This window comes from Carassius auratus, chromosome 28 (genome assembly GCF_003368295.1).
Source record: "Carassius auratus strain Wakin chromosome 28, ASM336829v1, whole genome shotgun sequence".
Classification (NCBI taxonomy): domain Eukaryota; kingdom Metazoa; phylum Chordata; class Actinopteri; order Cypriniformes; family Cyprinidae; genus Carassius; species Carassius auratus.
The window spans coordinates 17,306,997-17,332,837 of NC_039270.1; the positions used below are offsets into that span (position 1 = coordinate 17,306,997).

Below are 25,841 nucleotides of genomic sequence, written 5' to 3' on the forward strand. Positions count from 1 at the left end.
ACCTGATGAACCAAGCAAAACGTTAAATCTCAAACTAACATAAAGTGGCCTATAGGCCTAGCTACTACTACAAATGTACAATTTCATTTGTGAAAGTACAATATAGGGAAAAAAGCAGTGAACTACATTATTAACCAAACAAAATATCTGGCAAGATATTTGGGCGAGTTACGAAAAAAGATCACTTTTAAACGTTATGTTTCTAAATGCACCACAGCCCTGCCTGCTTGAATTTTGTAAAGGCGCTATTAACGGACACCTAAAGGTAGGTCCTACTCAGGATATATAAAGCGGCACACTGCAGGCGGAAGAGTCCTCACTCCTCAGTCTGACGCCGAAGAAACTGATAAACTATGTGAGTTTGTGGGTAAGTGTATGGTTTTTGGTTTTCTTTGTTAGGAGTGTATCGTATTTATTGTTAAACCCGGGATTTATGTTGTAATAATGGTAAACATAAGACTACTATAGGTTAATGCATCTTAAGTGGGTTTATTCAGCTCTACCGTCACCACGTGGCGCGCAGATGATGAATCGCATCTGAGCGTGTGGTGCGCTTTAGTTATTTGAATGAATGAGTTATTGCCTTTCAAATTGTTTTTAATGTGTTCGCGCGGAGTAAGTTAGTTCAAACACCGCTTTTGTTCACATTAGTCTTACCTCTGGGCATCTTTTCTCTCTCCTGCAGAAAGACCTGGACGCTTCTGCTGCTGTGAGGTGAGATCCAGCTTTAATCACTTTATTTTGGCTTGTAAAACGCTTCTGTGATGTTTTAGCACTGGGCTCTGAACTCCTGTGAAGACACCGTGCAATTCTGCTCCTGACATGGCAGAATCTGAGAAGTGCTGTTGAAGTTTACTTTTTTTTTTTTTTTTTTTTTTTTTTTTTTTTAAAGGAATGAAACCCAACACTAGTAATAACAAGTATTCTTTCCTTCCAGATTGGAATCTGTGACCGTGGCCTGTGGAGGAGCTTCTGCGTTTCTACAACGTGTAAAAATCAATACCGTACAAATGCCGGTTGTGTAAATCTATAAAAGTTTTATGTAATTCGTGTTTGCTCCTTTTGTTCTATTAAATGAGACTTTGAAAACCATCGTTGGCGTCTTCAGGTTGATTTGGAAAGTGCTGTTAAACTGGTGTTCCTACCGAAGTCGTCAAAGCTGAAAATGGTTTATGCTGCATTACATTAAATGCTTAATCCAGTCTGTAACTGGCTAAAAGTGGCATGGAGTGATTTGGAAATGTACGACTGAGGGAAAAGTGAGCACCCTGTTTAACTTGACCGATTAGACTTAACTAATAGTTTTTAACTTTAACGATGTCTAGCTGCCTCACATGATCGCAAACTGGTTGTCTTTAACAAAAAAAAAAAAAAAACGGTCATGAATGTTTCTGAATGACAAGTAACGTTAGCCATAAATTGTGTAGTCCTCTGCATAATGCTGTACGCTTTGAGAATCTATTATTGCTTGCTTTCTTCTGTAGTCTCCTAATAGTTGTATGCATGCCAGTAGCCAGGTTTTGTAAAATATTGAGGCTCACGGGGTTTCTATAATAACCCCCTTATTATATAATTGTGCTATAATAACCCTTATAAATACAACTAATTATATATACTAACACTTGAAAAGATAACCGAGATGTAGATGTTTTTGGAGGGATGCTCGTTTTTTAATATCCTAATTATTGCATCAAAGTTTAATACTTTACTGTAGTTATGGGGTGGATTATTGTATCCGTTTATTCATGCAACCACACATATTGCTGTTATTGTTTTTATATTTTTACGCCTCTAGTGGCCCAGAAGATAAACCGTGTGTCATATTTTGACAGGTTCGAATCCGCCTTTTGGCCAACTTTTTTCTCCCTTTTCAAATCACATCTGAAAATGAGGAAATAAAAAAGGTTTAAAATAAAGTATTAATTATTCCATACTGTTTTATAATGTACTACTATACTGAGGTGCAGATAATTGCCACTATTTGCAAATTGTATTATAAAGATCAGAAAATCCAGCTATTTGAACTTAGTGCAAATAGCCGCTGCCTTTTTGATTACTGCCAGACACCGGCGATGTAATATTGCCAGATATTATTGAAATAAACAAAAACTATAAATAAATAAAACAAAAATTATTTCAAATATTTTAGAAATTGGGTAAGATAAAGTTATCGCTGACCCTAAATAGCAACTTCCTACTTTATTAACTTTCTAAAGTGTCCTATTAAGTGGAAAAATGAGTCAAAAATGCTAGATCTGGGAACACAGAGGCTGCGTCTCGCGCTCTCGCTTACAACTCTGTAGACTCGTTCACTTCTGAAGCGTCTCGGAATATATAATTTTCACACCACGGACGCTAAACATTCAGAATTATACATGCAGAAATTCATATGAGGAGTTTAGCAGCAAATTAGTCAATTAGAGAACACAGTTTGGTGCGGACCTCGGTGACCTCATAGGTGGCTACGGCCATGGCTGTATGTGCCTCAGTTGTAAAAGTGTGAAGAGTTGAGTCTTTAAATAATTTTACATTCCTGCTGGAAATCGATTTAGCTTCATTACTCAGGACAAAGCTGGCACAACTACCACAAGACATGCCAAAATCAGCGAGAAAGCTACGAATTTGTGTAAAATTACCTGTTATTTTCGCATGTGTAATTTATGTAAACGCTTATTTAAAAAAAGCTAAGATATGTACTAATTTATATATATATATATATATATATATATATATTTTTTTTTTTTTTTTTTCTTAATAAACACTTGGCTAGGTGTAAATGCACTAGAACTATGTACGTTTTAAAACGTCCATATAACAAATGCGCTAGTAAACCACAAGCCACTCAAGGTAATTCCTGCATCTTTTATTATAATTCTAATAATCTTTACTCATTTCTTAAAACATTTGTATTTCATATGTGTATATGAATGTATAGTCGCATACACATATATATTCTGTAAATAACCCTTTACTGTTCATAGTTAATTTTCTTCAATTTAAAAGAAAAGAAGATGCTTTCTGCACACCCTGGACGGCTACTGCATCAGTTGCTCCTGTGTGTGATCCGTGCCCAGACCCTTTAATGGCTATGTGATCTTCAATGTGCATGTATCCTCAGCACGCGTGTCTGAATACTGTTTTATTATTAGAAGTTGTAATATTTGACAATCTGAGCTGCAGAGCCTGAGGACTGAACAAAGACTTACAAATTACCTTTTCCCAACCAGAAAATGGTCCAATCCTTTATTCAGACACGCGGATGAGAACTGTTACATGTACTCCACCTAGTGGACAATATTGGAAAGTGAGAATATTTAGCGTTCATCAGAGTGCAACACCTGCTGCTATTGAAGCGAATTTGGTTGATGAATTGGACTGAAAAGATGAGACAACAGGATGTGTAGAAAGCATGATTTGATTACACGTTAAACATTTGGAAGACAGAGATTCTTTAAAACTTTTTTCCATCTCAGAAAGATTTCTTTCATTGTCCTTACTGTTATCAACATCACTATACTTACCAGTCTTAAACATCAAAAATACAACAAGTTCTTCAATCGTTTTGTCCAGTATGGGTGATTAAGGTAAAGCCATCACTGTGATGAATGATGTATGAATCCCACACTCATTCTGAGAAGACGAACAGATGCAAAATGGGCAGAGGGAGATGAAGGGGGCAAAATCTTTACAGATGGTCCTGAAAGACACATAGACAGGAAGGTAACAAAGGTGAAGTTGTTGGTGGTTTGGACTCGATGACTGCGGATGAAAGGAAGAGGAAAAGGATGAATGACTCATGAAAGGTCCAATGTGATGATAAGGAGCCCTTTTAATTGATTGAGCAACAATTTGTGATGTGGGAGATGAGGGCTGGAGGTCACTAGATTTACTTAAGTTCGAGTGATGGAATATGAATGTAAAGGATATATCTACTGCCACACACAATAAACTTCTTGATAGTCCTTGCATACAAAGTGATGACACAATAATTTTGTGTTTTAAGGGAAAAGCAGGAGGGTAAAGGGGCATTAAAAGACACAATTGTCTTGTCTCCAATTTAAGTCCTAGAGGTACCACAGATCTGAATAAGTTGCATGTGGTCACAAATTAATTATTATTATTTTTCTTTTAAATGTCAAGCATAAACACCTGTCCAGCATTTGCGCTCAGAAACAAACAAGAAACACTGCAGCTTATAGCGATAACAGCAAGGACCATGAGAACAGTGACTGCAATTAATAACATCTCTTAAATCAACAACAGAACTCCAGACCCACTTAGAGTTTAAAAACTGTTATAGGAACAATCATCGTATTAAAACAGATATTAGCACATATCCCTCACCCAGGTCAGAGTGCATGTTCGTCTTGCCTCGCCTCCATAGAAAGAGTGTTTTTTGGAAGGAGAGAGGGAGAGTGACTTGGAAAGAAATACAGGCAGTTTGGTTTTCCCTCCCCCCCGTCTCCATGTTGTCTCCTCTTCTAAAATGGAGCCTTGATATCGTTGATAGGTTCATTGAAGTCAGAGTCAACTCTATATTTTGAGAGTCTGTGGTAAAAATGTTGATAAATTTTCAGCATATATATATATATATACTTTTAGTTTTACAATGTTTTATCATCTTCCTTCTTTAAAATATTTTTTTTTTGCGTTATAACTATCTTCATCTTGTATCCATAGATATTTTATTGTGTCCAATTATGTGTTATATAAATAAAAGAAATGAGTGTATCGTCATCGACAGGTGTTGTCGTACGTTTGTGTATGCTGCTATCAGTAGATTGAGGATGTACTGAGTGCATGTGTGTAAGTGGTAGAGCGCTTGTGTGTTATGTTGGTCTGGGCACTTATTTTTGCTACGGGTTTGTAATACAGTGACCAGTCTGTATATATATATATATATATATATATACATATATATATATATATATATATATATATACATATATATATATATATATATATATATATATATATATATATATATATATATATATATATATATATATATATATATATATATATATATATATATATATATATATATATATATATATATATATATACATACATATATATATATATATATATATATATATACATATATACATATATATATATAATTTCATTACAATACATGAGAAGGTAAAGAAGTTCTAGTGAAATACAAGATAAGCACAAGCCCCAGTCTGACTTCAGCAAACTAGAATTCCTCCATTGGTGAGGTAAAAACACATAACAAATCACGGTCATGCCTCTAGTGATAACCTTTCACATTAGTACACGCACACACACTCACACACAAACAACAGGAACCCAAGCATAAACACAGTCTTACCAAATAAGTGCCTGCCGTTAAATTGGCCTCTATTTTAAGGGCTTCCCTAGTCATACCAGACAGGAGGTTTGTCAGTACTTGCCCTCCCTGCATTGGTCTATATTGAACCTACTCTATAAATGAGACCATTTGTTAATATTTGCCAGTAATACAGAATACAGAAAACTGAGAAAAAGAGAAAGATAGCAAAGGAGGTTTCAATATCTTTCTTTCTCCCTATCTCTTCCTAAAGAACTACAGAAAAACAGAAAAGCTAAAGAGCATTATGATTGATTCCCTCAAATTATTTGGCTCAGTTATGTAGTTACCTTCTCATGTTGAACTTCGGTATCCTAGTAAAGTTAGTTTCCCCGATTTGATTAATCTATTTCCATTTTGATCACCTTGTGAGTGCCTGCAAGCTAAAAACCAAGTGTGTTCTGTTTAAATGTTGATATGTACGGATGTGTATGTGGGTGTTAGTTTTTGTTGACTGAAACACACATAAGCGCAGGCATGTTCACAGTTCGACAGGCCTTCGATGCTCTCCGTTTCTCCTGTATCTCTCCATCTGCGAGTCGGCAGTTTGACGTCGAAGTCACCTCTTCTTGCATGTTTCTTAATTCAGGCAATAATCTCTGATGGCAGCAGTTGTCACCTCATCCTTCCTGTCCTCTCAACTCCGGTTGGCCTCATCTCTCCTTCTGTCTGTCCGTTTATCTCGAGAGGAGAGGGCAGAAATGGGGAAAGTGCTAGAAGACAGCCTGATGATAGGGGGGAAGGTGGAAAGTGTAAGCAAATATTTTTTCTTTCTGTTTGCCAGCATCCCCCTTTCTGTTCTCCTTATCTTTATCCATGCCATCCTGGACCTCATGCAGCGGTCCACTCCAAATGTTCCCAGAAGTTAGTACTAGTAATAGCATATCAATGGTTTTATCTCAACTTTACTACCTTTGTTTGTTCATGCACTACCCCTTTCTCACCCTAATCCCTCTCCATCGCTGTCCTCCCTTGTGTCTCTCTGCTTCCCCTTCTATCCCTCCTCTCACCTGTCCATCACTCTCCTGAGCGCCCTCTCTATGTTCATGCGATGTCCAACCCTGGTCACACCCAGGTCCAGGTAGTCATCCTTGGTAAGAGAGGGCAGGTGCGTGCCATCAATCTCGTTGTCTAGGAATCGCTCCCTGTGCTCACCCAGGTTCAGGTAGCCCAGCCAATCCGCAACATCATACTTAGTCCAGTATGGGAGTGGTTTGGAGGCGAAAGGTTTGGTGGGTGAAGGGGGTGGGAGATGAGGGTAACTCAGGCAAGTGGGTGGAGGAATGGGGTGGAGTGGTGGGGATGAGGTCCCTGACAGGAAGTGGGTGGGGGACAAGGAGCGAGAGACCAACAGAGAGGAATTTGGAGGAGGTGGAGCCCCTGAGGGGGCAAAGAGAGGGGGAGAGGGGGAGAAGTAGGGGTCCCCAAGAGGATTGGCAGGTGAGGGTGGAGTAATAGAACCACGGAGATCATACAAGCTGCTATAGAGGGGCGTAGTGGGGAGAATGGGAAGGGAAGAGGGGCGGGGAGGGCCAAGCTTGGGGCGGTCAGAGGGTGAAATTAACGGGCTGGGTGCTCGCCTGCGCTGAGCATGATGTGACTCTGCCTTACGTGACTCTCGGCTGGGGATAAACTGGAACTCCAGGGCTTTGGTGCGGTAAACGGGCCGGTGTTTGGGTGAGGTAGGGTACGGTGAATATGAAGAGGGAGAAACAGGTGAGTGTGATCGGGGAGGAGGCTGGGATGAGGCAGCAGGGGGCTGAGGGGAAGGAGATCGAGCCCAGTTTGGGTAGAGTGGCTGGGAAGAAGGGGTGGGGGAGGGAGACAAGGCAGGCTGAGAGAGCTGAACAGGAGATGGGGAGCTAGAGCGGACAGAGGGAGGACTCAGGGCACCTGTGGAGTCCTCTGAAAACCTGAAATGAGAGAAAATGCAACAAAAATTAGGGGAAACAAGTAAGAGATAGGACAAAAAGAGAGAAAAAGGAAAAACAGTTTGACAGTAAAGAGAAAGAGAGAGTGGAACAGTGCAGCAGTTACCTGTGTCTGATGTGGGACAAACAGACGTACATGGACAGTGCGATAAAAAGCAGAAATCACAAAAGAGAGGAATAGTTTAACAGACACAGTTAGACAGTACACACACCCGGAGTTCATTGGTGTTTGAGACACTGATAAATAAATGAGAGTTCAAAAATGTTTTTGTTACTCTGAATATCCCAGGTGTTCTTAAACTGAATGGCTCATATTTTGATTATGTCTCATGGCATACCAAATCACACAATGCTTGTGCCGCTTAAGAGATTTTCCATGCCACATGCCTCCTTTCAAGGCCACCATGCAGACATTTACACAGTCATGCACATATACCTAAACTGATAACACACAAATACCTATGTCTGCTCAGTGATCGCTGAGTTCCCCAGTTCTCTGTTCCTTTGCTCCTCTGCTGTAATTTGGTGCTGAGTTCATTGATGATGCTTGCCTTCATACCGGATATGGGAGGATGCAGTTTACGTGCCTCCACATATGTCCCCCCAGTCTGGATCCCTCCCTCCCCCATCGACTGCGCTGCTCCAGCTGACCCGTCACCCCATAGAGGTTTTATCTCTGGAGTGCGGGGCCGGTCAAAGTACATTACAGAGGAGCGAGCGATCCCTGGCCCTTCCCTCATTCCATAACCATCGCGGACATTCATGTCCTCCTCCTCTTCCTCTTCTGCCTCCTCCTCCTCCTCTTCCTCCTCTCTACGACGGTGGAATGCAGGGGGTGCCGTGCTGGTTTGGCGTCGAAGATCTCCAGCCCGGCTCCCTTCTCTGTACCTCTGTGTTTTTGGGTAGGTGGATGCTGTACTGGCGGCTTTGGCATTGTGCATTTCAAAAGTCTGACCATCAAGATAGCTCATATAAGACTCTAAAAAGTCTGCCCCACTTGTTCTGTCAGCCTCTGTTGCCCTACCTCTTTCTCCAACTCCACCTAAGCTACCCATCCCTGCTCTCTCTAATCTTTCTCTGACCCCACTACCACTAAGTGCAAGGATGTTGTCTAAGTGATGGTCACTGCTGCTTCGGCTGTCCAGCTCCTCAATCCCAGAATCCACCACTGTCTCCTGGGACTCGCCACTCTTAGCTGCAGCTGCTGGGTGGTGGATGACGTTCTGCGCTGGGCCTTCTGCTACCCCCTGTAGCTACTGTGGAGACAGTTGCAATACGTGTGTGTGGTGTGACAGTGGCAGCAATGGTAGTAGCAGAAGAGACGACAGTTGTAGAAGCAGTTGTGGAACAGCTTGCGGTCACAGTTGAGGCACCTCTGAGAGATACAGAAGTTGCTGGGGTGGATGTTGCTGTTGGAGGGCCTCTGTAGGCAGGTGGAGCTGGAATAGAGAGAGGAGGTGGTGTTGGAGAAGAGGAGCGTCCGGCTGAATTTGTACTGTTGTATAAGTGTTGTGACTGAGAAAGGCCATACGGTCTATGGTAGGAGGTGGGTGGTGGCGGAGGTGACACAGAAGGAGGTGGAGGTGGCCCAGAGGGCTGCAAGGTGGAAGGGGAGGGAGGTGGTAGTGGGTTGGGGGAAGATGGAGAGGGAGACGGGGCTGACTGGGTGAGGTTGGCGACCTCACTGTCATAGGAAGTAAGGCTGGAAGTTGTGGAATCTCCTGCCTGGGGTGAGGGCAAGGGGTGTGTGTTGTTGGAACCCAGACATAAAGCAGTCTTTTGGAGGGGGAGGAGGTGGCGGAGGAGGTGGTGGTGGAGGTGGATGATGAAGCTGCTGGCGGGCTGTCATATTGTGAGACATCATCGCAGAGTAACCCAAACCACGATCAAAACTATTGGCAAACTCCAGAGGTGGAGGGAGAGGATCAACAAACACAAACTCATCATCTACATCTACTGAGGGAGCTGGGGGAGGAAGAACCATCAGACCAGAGCCACTTGCACCTTCACCTGCAGCTCCTGCTGAAGGACGTGTAGGGGCTGTTGTTGAAGGTGGAGAAGGTGGTGTCAAGGAAAGGATGTATGCCCCAGCCTCACTCTCCATCCTCAAGAACGAGGGGCGTCGAGGCTGCTGGGGTGTTGGCTGTGTGGACTGCTGCTGTAACTGGGTCTGAGCTTTTTCTATCTCTCTTTCCCTCTCTCGTTCTCTCTCTCTTTCTCGTGACCTCTCTCTCTGCCGCTCTCGTTCGCGCTCTTTGTAAGTAGGCTGATAGTGCTGAGACTGATAGTGGTGCGGGTGGACAGTTTTATCCTCAGAGAAACGAACCCTTAGGCCTTCTCTGGGAGCAGAGGTGCCAGCAGCCTCCCTATCTGCACGCTCTCCAGCCCCTGCTTCCTCACCCCAGCTGCTTCCTGCTCCACGCAGGATCCTGGGAGATGGAGGCCGAGTGGATGTAGTGGTGGCAGCGAGTGATGAGGAGGTAACAAGGTATGAGGAGGAGCTTGAGGACTGAGCAGCAGAGGAGGTTGCAGAGGAAGACGAGGCCATTGAGTAGGAGATGTGTGACGTTGGTTGAGCAGTGGATGAGGGAAAGGCCCCAATGCTGGACAACTGACGGGTAAAATGATGTTCAGTGGTCCTCTCTCTGCGTATGCGACCATCATCTTTCAAAGCACGTTCCCTTGCAGCCAAGGCCAAGCCTAGTGGGGATGAAGGGTCTAGAACTTTCCCCGTTAATGGGTGAATGAAAGTTGTGGTGGAGGCTTGCTGCTGCTGTTGCTGTTGCTGTTGTCGGCTTCCCGCCCCATAGAAGTCAGCAGGTACAGACTTAGGCTGGTAATCCCCAGGAGGAGCAGGTGAGGAGTACTCAGGCAGGCCGAAGGCAGGAGGCATACTGCGTGTGTGGTGGATAAAGGTATCACCTGAAAACATGCCTTCATCTATAGATTTGGACGGTCGCAGACGAGGTGGAGGCTGGGAACTCAGCTGCTGTTGGGAAGTCTGGGTCCGTCCTCCCATTTCTCCTGCTCCACCCAACTCTTCTTCAGCAGAAAGAAAAAAGGATGCACTCTTCCGTCGTGCCTCATGGAATCGTTCCCGATCTCTGCGAGCTGCCCCTACAATGGCAGCACCAAACTGGCTGGTGAAGTCTAAACTCTCTTGAGTACGCAGTGATGGGGGTGGGGGAGCAGGTATGGATGGAGGGGCTGGCGGTGGAACGGTGGGTGCAGGTGGTGGAACAATAGGTTGGGGTTTAGAACTTTCACTCTCTCCTGGAGGAGGCGGTTCAGCTTCCATGCTGCTGCCTTGGCTACTGCGACCACTGCTGCTGGTGGAAGGAGCTTTAACGATGATGGTTGGGATAGGAATAGAGCTCTTCTCCACTGACCCCTTCCCTTCCAATGTGCCCTGGCCCAGACGCAGATCCTCCACCTTTGACTGCTTCACCAAAGGCCCCTTGCCTCTCCGGGCACCACCTTTTGGTATGCCTCCTGCCACTGCTCCTGCCCCTGTTGCACTGCGGTCCATCCTGGAAGGTTGGCTCTGAGTAGTCTGCTGCTGTTGTGGAATTACAGTAGCTACACTAGTGGGTGGGACTGCATTGCTGTAGCCCCTTCTCAATGCTGCGGACTTGGCTCCTGGTGCTCCTCCAGCCCCTGCAAGGTCCCCTGTGTACCCAATAACCTTTCTGGAGGCAGTCCTGCTTGGCACAGAGGGGTGGGATTGAGCATGGGAGTAAGAGAGTTCACCAGTTCCGGAACCAGCAGGTGGTCCAGGGGACCTGTCTCTTGGTCCATGTGTGACATGTACTGACTGTGAGTAGAGCTGATAATGTGCAGAAGAGGAAGTGGATTGGGACACAGAAACAGACGGCTGCTGGGAAGTCTTCCCCCTAAAGCCAAGAGGGGGAGCTGAGGAGAAAGGGGGCTCAGGGGGAGCTGTAGTAGGGGGAGGAGGGATGTCATCTGAACCCGGTACTGAAAGACTGCGGGCAAACTTCATGGCTGGAGGATGAAGGAGCTGCTTCTCCTCCTCTGGAACCCCTGCAGAAAAAGAAAACCAAAAAGAGAAGATGAAATACATTTTCAAGGAAATAAATAAAGGGAGAATTAATAGAACGTAGAGTTACAAAACAACAAAGACAAAAGAAAAATATGTTTGAGAGAGAAAGAGAACGTACAACAGCTGGGAGTGAGAAAAGAGTAAGAATGGAAAATATATCTTTATTTCCTAAAAAAAAAAAAAAAAATGAGCAGAGGGCAATAAAATGGAATACAGAAATGAGACCATCTTGTAGTATGTCTGTCTGTCTGTCAGCTTGTCTGTTATTACCATAACTGGACAATCCCCCAGCAGTAACACGTACAAGCCATTCACCTATCTACTTCTGCGAAGCTCTTTTGTGTCAGTGCAGACCAGTTTTAGTTACATTGTGTTATACAAGGACAAATGCAATACACAGAAAGTCTACCTCAGGACACAAGAAGTGACATACACAATGGCTTTATCTAATGGCATGCAAATTGTACAAATGCTTGTTTGTTGTTTAATGTAGATAAAGTTAGCAACTGTGCAACCCAAGAAAGTTAACGTTCAAATTGAATATTTAATAACATATTGACATTGACAGCATTACTGTCATGGCATGGGACAGAAAGCATTTCTTATCACACAGATAGTGTGCTAATAATATTGGGGGTTACAAATGGGCTGTAAACTATATAGTTCGACCAAGAATGAACACTCATTAAATAAATGTCATTCACCTTTGTTATGGCAACTAGCCTCTCCAGTAACCCATTCAAACCCCGGACAAAATTCATATGGACTGTTTCCAAAAACTTGACATGTATGGTCTCTATTCTAAAGCACTAAAGCATTACAGATGATAAACATTAAAGCAAACCCACAGCAGCACTCTTTTGAATGCTGTAAACGCACGTACCATAGATGTACAGCAGTATGGTTAGACAGACAGGTGTGCAGACAGACAGATGGACTAACAGACAGCCTCACCGATGGACTTCTGTCGCAGCATACCGTGCGGGGGGCCGTGGCCAGACACAAATTGACCACGGTCATAGCCTAGCCCTGCTCCAGATGATGTCATTCCCATTGCCGATTGGTCGAAACCTGGCTGCTAAAATACATGGAGAGAAATAATATTATAAAACAATTTTTTAAAAGAATGTGATATTGCTAAACTTTTTCCGCAAAAAATATAGCTCAGAAAATATTGAGTATCATCTGATAAATTTGATCTCATAATCATTATGATCTTAGCCATCTTTAATAACTACTTCAATCATCTCACAAATAGATGTAAACTCACCTCATTATAAAAACCTCTGCCCCGTTCTCTTTTTACCCCCTGAATCCGAGTCCCTGGGGCCTCATTGGTACTGATGGTCTGCTGTGCCGCTGCTAAAATCTCATCCAGTTTATCTACCGTAGAATTAAAGAGAGAGAATTAATTAATTAATTTACAAGCTATTTCTATTTTTTTTTCTTCCATGAAACACAAAGGAATTTATTTATAACAGAATAGCAAAGCTGCTCTTTTTGCATACAATTAAAGTAAACTGGGGTTATACTTGTCAAGCAAGATTTTCAATGAATAATAAAACTAAATATCAGCCTAAACATCACACAAAACTATCATATGCCTTTAAATCACTTGGAGTATGGTTGAAAAGATTTGGACTAGGACTATTTTTATGATGTTTCATCTTTTTTTTCATTCCGCCTAATATCTATTTGGTGCTCAGTAATGGAATTTTTAATTGCATAACTGAATAACTGATGAAAGAATATTTTTTTTTAGGGTGAACAATCCCTTGATTTTTTAACTAAGTATGACTAGATGCATGACAGTCCCTCTGTATAACACCAATGAATCTCTTACTCAGAGCCATCTGATAAACTGTCCTCTTTTTCTCTGTAGCTTGTGAAGACTCAAACTCTGTAACAGATAGACAGGTTTCATCCCATAAGAAATATTTGCAGAGCCATCAGGTCAAGTGTCTCATACAAGACAGACTAAGCGGACAAAGAGCTTTACCTGATTTTTTTTTCCATGGGGCAGAGGCTGTGATCAAGCAAACAGAGAGTCAATGTAAGTTGGAACACCATCAGCCTGTAGTAATACTATATCAACTAACAAGTAGCAAGAAGTTGAACACTTTTATTTAGGTCAGGCACAAACAAACAAACAAACAAACAGAAAAAGCACTCTTTTCAGGATGCACACAAAATGCGTTCCCAATCATGAACACACACAACTTTAGCAAAACACTTAAAGTGAAACTGAAGTGTCTCTTACCTCTGTCCACTGTGTATGGAATGCCAGGACAGACAGAAAGATTAAGGAGGTTATAAGACCGGTTAGTTAGGGTTTCTGTCAGTCAACTAAAAAACAACCCATGTGACAATATTGTGCAGGAGAAGTTCATAACAGCCACAAGTGAGTGTGTAGGGATTGTATATGTGTTTCTGTATGCATATAAAGCTGAAGGATTCTAGTGGGATTATAGGATGGGTTGATCTGCTTGCCTGTTAAAATTAATCATTAGCCCTTTTGTATTCCTAGAGTTGTTTCTGTCTTTCTTTCATACATTTAGATGTTGCTGCCTGTATTATAAGGTACCAGTACAGCAAAACATTCATGCTAGAGCAATTTCGGCTATCTTTAGAGCATGGCAGCCAGTGAGGTGGGAAATGGCACCAGGTGGAGAGGTGAATACGTCTGAAAAGGTGAGAGTTCTTCACTCACATTAAATTGCTGCATTTGAATAGACACAGGGTATGAAATAACATAATACCTGCACACATTAAACACCTGAGACACCTTCAGTAAACTGAGAAGATACAACAGTAACACATTAAAAGCACTCTGATCCAATTATCATAATGGAGTATTAACTTAAACAGCATTAAATGTAACAGCTGACATGCATTACTCTAGTGCCCTACATTAGTCTCTGGACTTTTGGCAGTAAGTCTGTTCTACACAGCAGCTTATTCTGGATAAAAAAAACACCCACTTAGACAGGAAGGGACCACGTTTTACTACATGTAAAAAAAAAACATTGCTATACTTTGCCTTTTATTACGTTTATGTTTAAGGATTGGTAAACCTCATGATCCGTTCATGCAATAATAATAAACTGGTATGAAACAAATTGGTAGTTCATTCAAAACAAAAAACTCCTGTAAATGGTTTTAAAGTCATCAACAATAAACTGTGGAAAAAAAATACTAGTGAAGCATAGATAAATACTTTTTGGTCAATGACTATTACTGTTATATAATATATATTGATATATATTAATTATATATATCTACAATATATATAATTGGCCAATATAACATGAGTCTACACAGCAGCAGAAACGTTCCTACAACTTTCTACAAACATTTAGTAATAATGTATTTGTGATCATTATCAGTTAATGACATTACCTTTCAAAAAATTTGGGGTCAGTAAGATTGGTAAAATGTTTTTGAAATAATTCACTCATGCTACCAATGCAGCATTTATTTGTCTCAGAAATACAGTAAAAACATCAATATTGTGGACAAAATGTGTAATTTAAATAACTTTTCTATTTACAATATATTTTCAAATATAAATGTAATTTAGCTATGCAGTATTTTTGCAGCAATTACTTCAACCTCACATGATCATTAAGAAAACATTCTAATACGCTGATTTGGTGCTCGGTGAACATTTCTCATTATTAATAATGCTGAAAACAATGGTACTGCTTCATATGTTTTGTGGAAAGTGGGACACATTTTACAGCATTTATTTGAAATATAATGTCTTTGTAAAAATGTAAAGATCATTACATTCCCATTTGATGAATTGTGATCACATTTGGACCCCTTTGATATTACTGACCCCAAACATCTGAACAGTAGTGAATATATACTGGCCTAATTAACTTATCATAAAAGATAGACTGTCCAGCTGTACTGAACATACACAATGCACAAGGATGTCAGTACATGCTAATTATAAGCGTAGAACAAATTTATAAATTCAGTAGCATGAACTTGTTACATCTAGCTCTTGCTTGGAAGTGTTCATTGTAAACATGACTGTTTATGATTCAAACCTGTTCACCCTGATTTCCAGAACCTGCGTAGAAGCCAGCCAATCTGATTGAGTGCTGTAATCAGCACTCACTATTACTGAATTGCATTACCCTCACACTAACCCCGACTACTGAATTATGGGAACTGGGCTGATGAGAGCATTGAGCATTTACAGTAGACACAATGCCACTAGGGACTCGGAGCTCTGAGAATATTGCTTGGGCTAAAGAGAAGGGAGAACGGAGAAGGGAAAGCATGCCTCAATGGACTACAGAGGTGATTTTAGTTTTAAAGATTGAATAGGGGAAGGTATATACATGGGTTTGGATACAGATAACAATAAGCAGTGTTTGTCTTTGTGGTGGGGCGTGGAAATAATCTAGTCTGATTCTCTTGATGTGATATAAGCCTGACTGGTAAACTAAATGATTGTCAGTGATGGTGACACCTTGAACCAGCACATAATGTGCCTCTCTAGCAATGCTGCAATACTACAGTAACACACACAGCACTCAGAAACCTGTTTCTCTGACAGCCAGAGGTGTGTGACTACAAGGGAGGTGGCTCAGATTGAGGTTTAGGGTTAAAGCTAACAGGGGTTGCAGGTGTAGGATTGAGGGGTAAGGTGGAAGGCAGGGGATATAAGGGTTGGGAGGGGACAGTTTTTGGGGGGTTACCTGTAGTGGGGGTGCTGGTAGTGACTGTGGAACTTCTGAAAGAACAGCAAAAGAACATTCTTAATGCTGTCTCTCTCTTTCTCTTTCTCTTCATCTCTATCTCTATGTCATCCATGTCATCAAACACTTCCCTCCATCCTTTCTACTTCTTTCAGTGTATGACCCATTCACTCTCTCCTCTCCCTTCTGACCGTTCAAACTTTTCTATTTGGCTCTTTCATCCTCTCTTGAATTTCTCTCCTCGCTGTCCTCTCTCTGGTTCTGTCCTCAAGTGCAGTGATTCCCAGCCCAGGGTATGCAAACCCCAGGGGTTACATAAGCAGAAAGTACTTTAAGAAATGTAGCTTTTTGCTGAACCCATATGATAGAAATGACTCCTTAAATTTAAGTGCTGCTAATAGAATAAAATTATTGTTAAAGATTATTCATCATGATTCAGTTGTATGTTATAATTCTAAATACACTACTGTTCCATATTGTTTATCATTTTTTTATACTTTCTTTCAGAAAGGATGAATTACATTGATCAAAAATGACAGTAAGACAAATACTTTTAACCAAATATTTCCATTTCAAATAAATGCTGTTCTTTGTACTTGTACCTATTCATTAAAGGGCCCTGAAAAAATTATAAATGTTTTACTCAAAAATATTAAGCAGCACAACATTATGCTTGATTCCTTAACTTTATTTACAACAAGATGTATGACAGCAAAATGTTTTCAACACTGATAATAATAAGAAATGTTTCTTGAGCAGCAAATCAGTGTATTGGACTGATTTCTGAAGGACCATGTGACACTGAATAATGATGCTGAAAATCCACCTTCGTTTAATTAGTTTTTGAAAGATATAGAAAACAGAAACAGCTATTTTAAAATGTCCTAATGCTTAATGTTTTTACTGTATTTTGATCAAATAAATGCAGCCTTGACAAGCATATGGCATTTCTTTAAAAAATATTCCTGATGAGCACAAGCTTTTCAACAGTGGAGCATGTACTACATAGAAACACCTTATAGAGGCAGATTTCTGTGTCACTATATGTAAATCATATCCAGCATATGAATTCAATTGAAAAAAATATGGTTTGTGCTGATTAAGGGGCAATTGACCCTTGGCGAGGGGCTGTAGGGATCAAAAAAGGTTGGGAAACACTGCACTCACCCCCCCCCCCATTCTGTCCTCTCATTTCCCACATCTTACCCATCTCTTCCAGTTCTGATGTCATGGATTTGGAGCGCAGAGCGATAGCCGGTGTGCTCAGCCTTTTACTCTGCTGTGGGACTGTGTAGAGAGAGAGAGAGGGAGAGGGGGAGAGAGAGAGAGAGAGAGAGAGAGAGAGATAGAGAGAGAGAGAGTGTGTGTGTTAGCGGTGTCCAATTATAATCATCATGCAACACTTCACTGTTGTATCTGCTGTGTGAGTTTGTATCTCTTACTTTTCTTTCGGACCCCTTCCTCCATATCAGGGTTCCGGGTAACCATGACAACCTTGACCATGAGGCTGTTGCCGCCTTGCCTGATCATATTGACCACCTGCCTGTGTCCCACCTTAACCACATTCTGACCATTTACCTGGAGAAGAGAAAGAAGCAATAAACAGGAAGATACAGAGAGGCCTTGAGTAATGAGGACAGTTCTAGAGAGAATTGAAGTAATGATAAAGGAGGGGAGAACAGAACATAAGTTCCATGATGCAGTTCTGCAGACACCTCGATAAGGAAGTCTCCCATTCGCAGACCAGCTCTCCAAGCCACGCCTCCCTCGTCGACAGACTCAAGGTACTGCAGTGCTGGAAAGGCTGGGGTGGGAGTGAACTCTTCTATAGGGGTCTGAGCTACAAAGAGAGGACATTTATATAATCAGTGTAGCGTGCCTGTCCAGAATGTTCTATTGAGGTTGACAATTATGAGAAAACACGAGAAAATGACAAAGAAAAGATGAGCAGTGATAAAAGAATGTGTCATATGTTCCTCCCATTCCTGCTCTTGAACGCATCAGTGTAAATGTGTGTGTAAGAGAGTGAATGTGCCCTCTTATGCAGTGTGTGAATTATTCAATGACTTTCAGGGGGTCGATTTATTAAAAGAGAGTCATTTTTGCCAGTTGTTTTTGGGGCACTGTCTTTTTTTGGGTAATGTCATTCTTTTTTTGTCACCCCAAGCCATTGACATTAATAACAAAAACAGATATTTTTAGGGTGCAAAAACGGCACTTTTAATTCTGGGGCTTTCTGAACATATGCATTCATTATCAGGAGCACAACACAAACTGCTTGCATACAGTTTAATTACAGCCAAGAAGTTACTACTGTTGTTCTGGAAGAAAATTGAGTGTTTTTCATGTAAGCTATATGGCTTGGAGAGATGATTTCTACTTTACATTTGGAACAAATTAGGTACTGCCTGAAGGGCAAATTTGAGCAGTTTTTCAAAACTCTGTTATCCTGATGGAGACTCTACGGGCTAAAGCATCATTTGTTAATATTAATAAAATGTTTATTTCATTTTACAATTTAACGCAAACAGTTCTAGTAAGGGATGGTTTGTGATGTTTTTTTTTCTCTCTCTTTTCTTTTTTTGATTTTGACGAAATATGTAACAAATACATCTTCAAAATCTTTATCTTTCAATAAAACGTATTTGCCAAAAAAAAAAAAAAAAAAAAAAAGAAAAGTGACAAAATTGTATGTGATATATGGTCCTGTTAATGAGCATCTATTTACTGCATAATGACAAATCTGTGATCTAACTTTGTGGTTAATGAAATGCTGAAACAGAAATTAAAATAGTAAAAAAAAAAGATATTATGCACCCTGCACTTACCCTTGGCTCCTCTCAGCACAAAGCCAAAACCTTCATTGTCTTTTTTCTGCAGGAGGACTGTCTTCTCCTTGATTATGTAGTCACTGAAAGAAAGAAAGAAAGAAAGAAAGAAAGTTGGAGTAGAAGAGGCAGATAAAAGAGGACAGAAGACATGGTAAAAGTCAGGAAAACACTTAAACAAGCTACTGAGTGAAGGAGGTGATGGTGGGAGGGTCAGAGGTCAGAGAAAAGCGGAGTACAGTGTATGAACCATAGACTGTATAAAAAGGTAAGAACGCATACATTACAGGACAGCCTGCACTCACTCTTTAAAGTTGAAGTGTGCCATTTTCTTTCATTGCTAAAATTCTTCAATGCCGGTTTAATATGTTTTTCATTAGTGGGGAGGCACAGATGTCACATATAACTGAAAAAAATATATAGGCCTATATGATTTTTATGGTTAGACACTGAAATTACCTACCTAAAAAAATACCTAAAAATTATATTTTAAACAATATTTCCAAATAGCAATATGCAAGATGAGAACATAAAGTTTTGTTTTAAAACTAAACAGTGCCATGTAATAACTTTTGCTTTAATTTTCTAAAATATTTAAATATATGTCCTCTCAGTAAGATGTTTTATGAGTGTTTTACAAAAGTTTTTTATTACAAACAAATGCCTATTTAAAAATAATGTATCACTGTATACCTTTACCTATCTAACTGACCCAAATTGAATGGCAAGGTAAGTTTAATACATATATCGTTCAAGTAAGCCATTGGTTGTCGGTTATCGATAGCTGTCCCACTAGTGGTTTCCATTCACAGCAGAGCCCATCTAACTGACACCACGGCTTTGTGTACAATGCTCTGGCATCCATGCTCTTGTGTCAACACAGTATCCCCATCCTTCAGCTCTGTGTTCAGAAGATTTAACCAACTGTATCCTTTCACTGCCCCAGGACCAGAAGAGAGGGACTAGGGGGATGGACTGGGTCGATGCAAAACACAACGGCAGGTCAGACCACACACGGCCATTCTCCTGCTGTAAACAGTATTACAAGCACAATTTGGCGGGAAACCAGTTACAGAGGCTTGATTTGAAGGCTGTCTGAAGTTCATCCATCGAACAAACCTTCACAACATTGTGCCAATCTTGAATGGAGCTCAAACGTCACACAGCCGAAGACTGGGCAGAACAAGTTGATCCACTGCAATAACACAATAATGTCGTCCTGTAGTTAGGATCCAGATCTACAGATCTTCTATGTGCTGTTTGTATGTGCAATGGGCACTGTAAGTGAGATGTTGGCGGTTGCCTGAGCAACGGCCAGAACTGGATATAGGAACTAGCCAGACTAATATGTAGACATGCACAGTGAGTGATACAGTGCACACACTTGGCAGCCATATTGAACAGAATTCGTCATTCAGCTTCCCAATGTTCACCTCGAAGGGAATCTCAACAAAACACCCAAGCATAATGTTTTCCAAATCAAACCAGTGTAAGCTGGGCCAAGTACATAACTAGCCACAGCTAGAATATAAAACAAATGGCAAAAGCCAGGTTGTTATGTCTGAGATCACGTCTATATTTAGGCACTGTTTGCTCGGAATAGTAAAAGGTGAGGCAATGCAATCTCAATGCATCATTCAAGGATTTGCAGAGGTAATGAACATTTGACACAGAATCCACAGTGAGCTATATATATATATATAAGTAAAAAATAAAAATAATAATATAAAATGTATGCATTTAGCAGAGGCTTTTATCCAAAGCAACTTACAGTGCATTCAGGCTAGCATGGCACAACAATGTAATTCATAATTTGCAATATGAAAATAAAATAATAATAATACATTTTATTTTAGGTGGGGCCGGTGAAAGTTATTAAAAAGCATGTAAAAATCCTTATGTAAATAGTAAAAAATCCTCAAAAACCTTAGTTGTGTCCCCACTTGCCTTTGTGCATTATTCTATGCTATTTTGTAGTATAAATACCATAGCATGGTCACACTGAAAACTTTACAAAACAGATTGTGGAATTTTGGACACTTGGACACATGCACTCAACTGTTGCAGTTTTCATCATATAGAGTCCTTTATCAGATTTCAAAATTGTATGATAAATACATGTTCAATCCATACACTAGACTAGACAGTTAAATACATAGCATAAATGCACTGTGTAAAGTATGTCACTTGGGACACAACTCATATGTTTATGCTTCTTAATGAGTGTATACTGGACTCCAGAATGATTTACGAGCAGTTGAAATGATTCACAGCTCCTTCAGTCATTATATCACTCACTGTCATTCAGTCTCTGCGCTGATATATTTGTGAATGTGTGAAGTCAGTAGACAGTTATGCTGATACTTAGATGGTATAGGTTTCAGTGAGTTAGATGAGTCGTTACTGTGTTAGTGACTCAGTGTGGTTGTTTGTCCAACAGTGTCTCTGCCAGTCCATGAGTCATATGGCCGGTGATTTCATGAATCATGTGCAGCAGCTCTGATAAACGCCATCAGAAATGCTGCCTTCATGCTTTACAGCTCCAAACCCAGATGCTGCAGGTGTGCATGTACAGCCCAGAGCAATGTGTCTCCTTTCATCTAAGTTGAAGTGTTTTGGGGGAATCTTAATGTGATAGTGGCATTAAAGCAGCGCTCGACTATAAGGTCAGTGTAAGAGAGATTCAGGCTAGTATTGCGCTCGTGTTGTCAATGCACTACCACAGTTTGTGGGCTTGTTCTGTACAGGTGTTCAAGTGGGAAACAACCAAGCAAGCACACACAGACGCACAATCGAGTCCACACAGTGACATATATTAGTAAGTGCACTGAGTGAACGTGTGAGTGTACTGAACTACAGTAGATCACTCTCCTAGATTGCCCTTGGCTGCCCCGGGTTGAAAACCATGGAAATGAAAGCCTGAACAGTGCTGTAGGATTTCAGGTATGACACTTGCAATAAAATACTAATATTGCAAGTTCAACATTCACAATGCAAGAAATTCCTGCATACGTTTATCTGCTACAGGTGAGAGCAAATTAATCCACAGAAATCAACAAAAGTAAATGAATTATGTTAGTTAAATGAATTATTTTAAATCATTTTGAGTTTAGTGAGCCTGCAAATGTTGGTATTACTTACACAGTAAAGGAAGTGCCTTTTTTGTGTTACCATCTGTTAAAACTGTTCACTTTGCAACATGGCAGATTAAATATTTTGTAATAAAAAAGGACACTAGACCAAGCCTGTACACGGCTAAATTTCGCCACAAAACATTCAGTAAAAATGGAGAACTTAAGAGGGCAGAGGTTAATACCATATGTTTAGCATGTAATATATACATAAAGTGCCCTCCATAATTATTGGAACAGTAAAAATTAAAATTACTCTGTTTTCTGTGGAGTCAAGACATTTGCAAATATGATTAAAGAGCCAGTAAGATGAAAATTCTAAGCTTCCTATCACTGTTTATAAGTCCTGTACAATAGGTTTAAATCCATCCAAGGTTAAAAAACATTGTCATTTTGTCAAAATATCATTTTAAAATTACCTCAATTCTCAGAGAACCCCAAACGGTTCGCGCGAAGCTATTCAGTTTCCTTAAACCCCACCTTTCGGAGGCATATTGTGTTCTGATTGGTCAACTGACATAGTCAGTTTTGATTGGTTGTTCCGCACACAACTTTATGGTAAACAATGCGTTAGCATCTTTTTGGGGTGAATTATGTCTTATTCCTCTCATCGCGAAGCAAACAGTAAAATAAAAAACTTGAACAGTCTCGCTGCTTTTTCTTCTGTGTGTTCAGTTTGAATCTGAAAAGCGCGTTCAGCGCGGGGGCGTGGTCACATTAGAATGAAGGGAGACATGAAAAACAGACATCGCGTTGTTTTCATATGGATTACTTTATCACAAAATATCTGTTAGCAGCACTTGTTACACTTCATTTTAATGACGTTTTTGCAAATGAAGATCAGCGCAGACAGGCTGCAGACAGCACACATACTGATAAGGCTCTCGGGAGAAAACAAACACATAACTTCATAATCATACTTCACTTTGTGATTCGGAGATGCTTGTTGGTCTAAATAAAGTTGGTAATGAACCATCTTTTATGGCCAAACGCTTTGAAAATCCCGCTGTACTCACCGAGATTAGAAAAGCAGTCATCAGTGAAATGTTGTGAACACAACAAAAGGGATTTGTTGTACTGCTCTGGTATTGTGGTAAAAATACATTTTAGCCATTGGTTCTTCTGATCTTCATTCTTTGGCAGTGAAAATAAAACAAACTTGCCTTTACAATTAAAAACACACTGTCTCCTCGACATGATGCTCTCACACCAAACAGAGCGTCTGTGTGGGGGGTGGGGCAGCTCAGAGTTTAGTTTCTCTCAAGACGGTAGGCGGAGATTATTATGCAAAGTGTCCTGGTGACGTACATATAGATGGGCAAAAGATTTGAAATCTATAACGACTCGTTTCAGCGATTCAGAGTCGACTCCTTACTTTAGAAGCCAATAACTTTATAAATCGTGTACTTTTAGGACAGCTACATCATACACTGTAATACAGGTAATTTTTGATTTCCCATCTGTGTGGCTCTTTAAAAGATGAATATGAGACAAAACTAAGGAATACCACATTTTATTATTAGCTGTTTCATACATTGTCTGACACATACTGTATATGTTTTACCAAATAAAAAGGACAGCACTTTCAGAGTTCATCCCACTATCTGATGTGAGCAGAAGTGTTGGAACAGTTGAATTTAAGGCAGATGTAAAAGATTAAAAGCCATTATTTTGTTGCAGATCCTTGCATGCAATCAGAGCAGTGAGTCTGCGACCTGCAGACATCACCAGACTCTTGATTTAAATGTGGAGATTGACTTGGGCAATCTAAGACTTTACATTTTTTTGCTCTGATAAAGTCCTTGACTGAACTGGCGGGTGATTGGGGTCATTGTCCTGATGCAATATGTAGTGCTTCCTGATGACTCTGTTGGTATTTTTTTTAATATTGGTAGCCAAGATGATTTTGTACCCTTCTAAATTCATCCTGCTACGGCCATTATTGAAGATTCCAGAGACAGCCTTGCATGCCCATGCCATGACACCACCTCCACCGCACTTTACACATGAGGCTGAATGCTTGGATCATTTGAAGTTCCCTTTTTTCTCTCCACACTTTTGCTTTCTCATCATTTAGATGAGGTTGATCTTTGTCTCAGCTGTCCATAAAACTCTACTGGCTTTTAACTGTAATCTTGCCTTTCTGTTTTTGGTACTTGTCAGAGGTTTGCATCTTGCTGTAGCTTCTGTAATTCTGTGTCAAAGTCTCCTGCGGATTGTAGATAGACAGAGCATCACCCCAGTTTTCCATGTATTTTAGGGTTCATTTTCACAGCTTTCATGATTTTTCTGTGATCAACTACTGTCATTTTTCTCAGCCGATCAGGTTGTTGTTGGTTGCTGATCTCGCTGGTAGTTTCCAAACTTTTGATTTCTCCATGCCCTTTGTTTTTGCAGTAGCTCTAATTGACTTCCTCTGTTCTGTTAGCAGCCAAAATGCTTGCTTTTCTCTCAAAGTCAGCCTCCTCGTCTTCATCCTGGTTTGTGTGTGTCGTCATCGAATGCGAGACTGAGAATGCAGAAGCAATGAATTTAACTGATACGACACATTCCCTGCTTTTTATATCTGAAGAATGAATGCAACAGGACACAGCTGAACACTTAGAAAGACCTCTGAGGCAACTGCTCCAAACTTCTGCTCACATCAGAGGGAGATGAAACTCTAAAAGTGCTGATCTTCTTAACTGGTAAAAGATTTGTATTGAAACACCCAATAATAAAATGTGACAAAGTCACATTCTGTAGTTTTGTCTCATATTCATCTTTTAATCATATTTACAGATTTCTTGGCTCCACAGTAAACAGAGCAATTTTGTCTTTTTTGTTCCAATATTTATGAAGGGCACTGTATATACAGGTATATTGCAAGTATTTATATATATATACAGTACACACCAAAAGTTTGGACACACCTTCTCATTCAAAGAGTTTACTTTATTTTCATGATTCACACTGAAGGCATCAAAACTATTAATTAACACATGTGGAATTATATACATAACAAAAAAGTGTGAAACAACTGAAAATATGTCATATTGTAGGTTCTTCAAAGTAGCCACCTTTTGCTTTGATTACTGCTTTTCACACTCTTGGCATTTTCTTGATGAGCTTCAAGAGGTAGTCACCTGAAATGGTCTTCCAACAGTCTTGAAGGAGTTCCCCGAGAGATGCTTAGCACTTGTTGGCCCTTTTGCCTTCTGTCTGCGGTCCAGCTCACCCCTAAACCAACTCAAATGGGTTCAGGTCCGGTGACTGTGGAGGCCAGGTCATCTGGCGCAGCACCCCATCACTCTACTTCTTGGTCAAATAGTCCTTGATGCCTTCAGTGTGAATCTACAATTTTCTTAGTCATGAAAATAAAGAAAACTCTTTGAATGAGAAGGTGTGTCCAAACTTTTGGTCTTTACTATATATATATATATATATATTTACATTTACATTTCGTAATTCAGCAGACGCTTTACATTTACATTTAGTAATTCAGCAGACGCTTTTATTCATAAATTACTTACAAATTAGGACAATGGAAGTAAACAAAATCAACAAAAGTGATGATATGCAAGTGCTACAACAATTCTGTTAGTTTAACATAGTACATGTCATGTAGCAATATTTTTTTTATTCTATAATAAATAAAATGAAAACACAGAATAGAAAAAAGAATGTGTTAGTTAAAACTAGTGTTAGTTTTTTTCTCAAAGAAAACAATCAGTTAGTAAATGAATAGAGTGCAAGTCTAAAAGAGGCATGTTTTTTTTAAAGAATAGAATTAGAATGGAGAGTGCTAGAGTTAGAGGGTCAGGTAAAGATGGAAGAG

General features: G+C 40.3%; 1 protein-coding gene, 1 long non-coding RNA gene and 1 other non-coding gene across 3 annotated transcripts in view; 2 read left to right on the plus strand and 1 right to left on the minus strand.

The window, feature by feature from the left end:
- Positions 1-283: 283 nt before the first annotated feature.
- Positions 284-1,093, plus strand: LOC113047644 (uncharacterized). The gene is made up of 3 exons (XR_003276330.1): positions 284-367; positions 686-714; positions 938-1,093. It is a non-coding gene; the product is annotated as an uncharacterized LOC113047644 (long non-coding RNA).
- Positions 754-843, plus strand: LOC113047691 (small nucleolar RNA SNORD88). The gene has a single exon (XR_003276349.1). It is a non-coding gene; the product is annotated as a small nucleolar RNA SNORD88 (small nucleolar RNA).
- A 4,036-nt stretch (positions 1,094-5,129) lies between the features above and the next one.
- Positions 5,130-25,841, minus strand: part of LOC113047039 (SH3 and multiple ankyrin repeat domains protein 1-like) — a 109,704-nt gene continuing 88,992 nt past the window's right edge. Inside the window, 15 exon segments of the mRNA XM_026208284.1 lie at positions 5,130-6,081; positions 6,367-7,269; positions 7,394-7,399; positions 7,747-8,483; positions 8,485-9,030; positions 9,032-11,331; positions 12,305-12,428; positions 12,621-12,733; positions 13,194-13,250; positions 13,350-13,376; positions 13,611-13,619; positions 17,272-17,352; positions 17,508-17,643; positions 17,781-17,905; positions 18,894-18,976. Coding sequence (XP_026064069.1) covers positions 5,994-6,081; positions 6,367-7,269; positions 7,394-7,399; positions 7,747-8,483; positions 8,485-9,030; positions 9,032-11,331; positions 12,305-12,428; positions 12,621-12,733; positions 13,194-13,250; positions 13,350-13,376; positions 13,611-13,619; positions 17,272-17,352; positions 17,508-17,643; positions 17,781-17,905; positions 18,894-18,976 — 5,335 coding nt within the window. The 3' untranslated portion in view covers positions 5,130-5,993.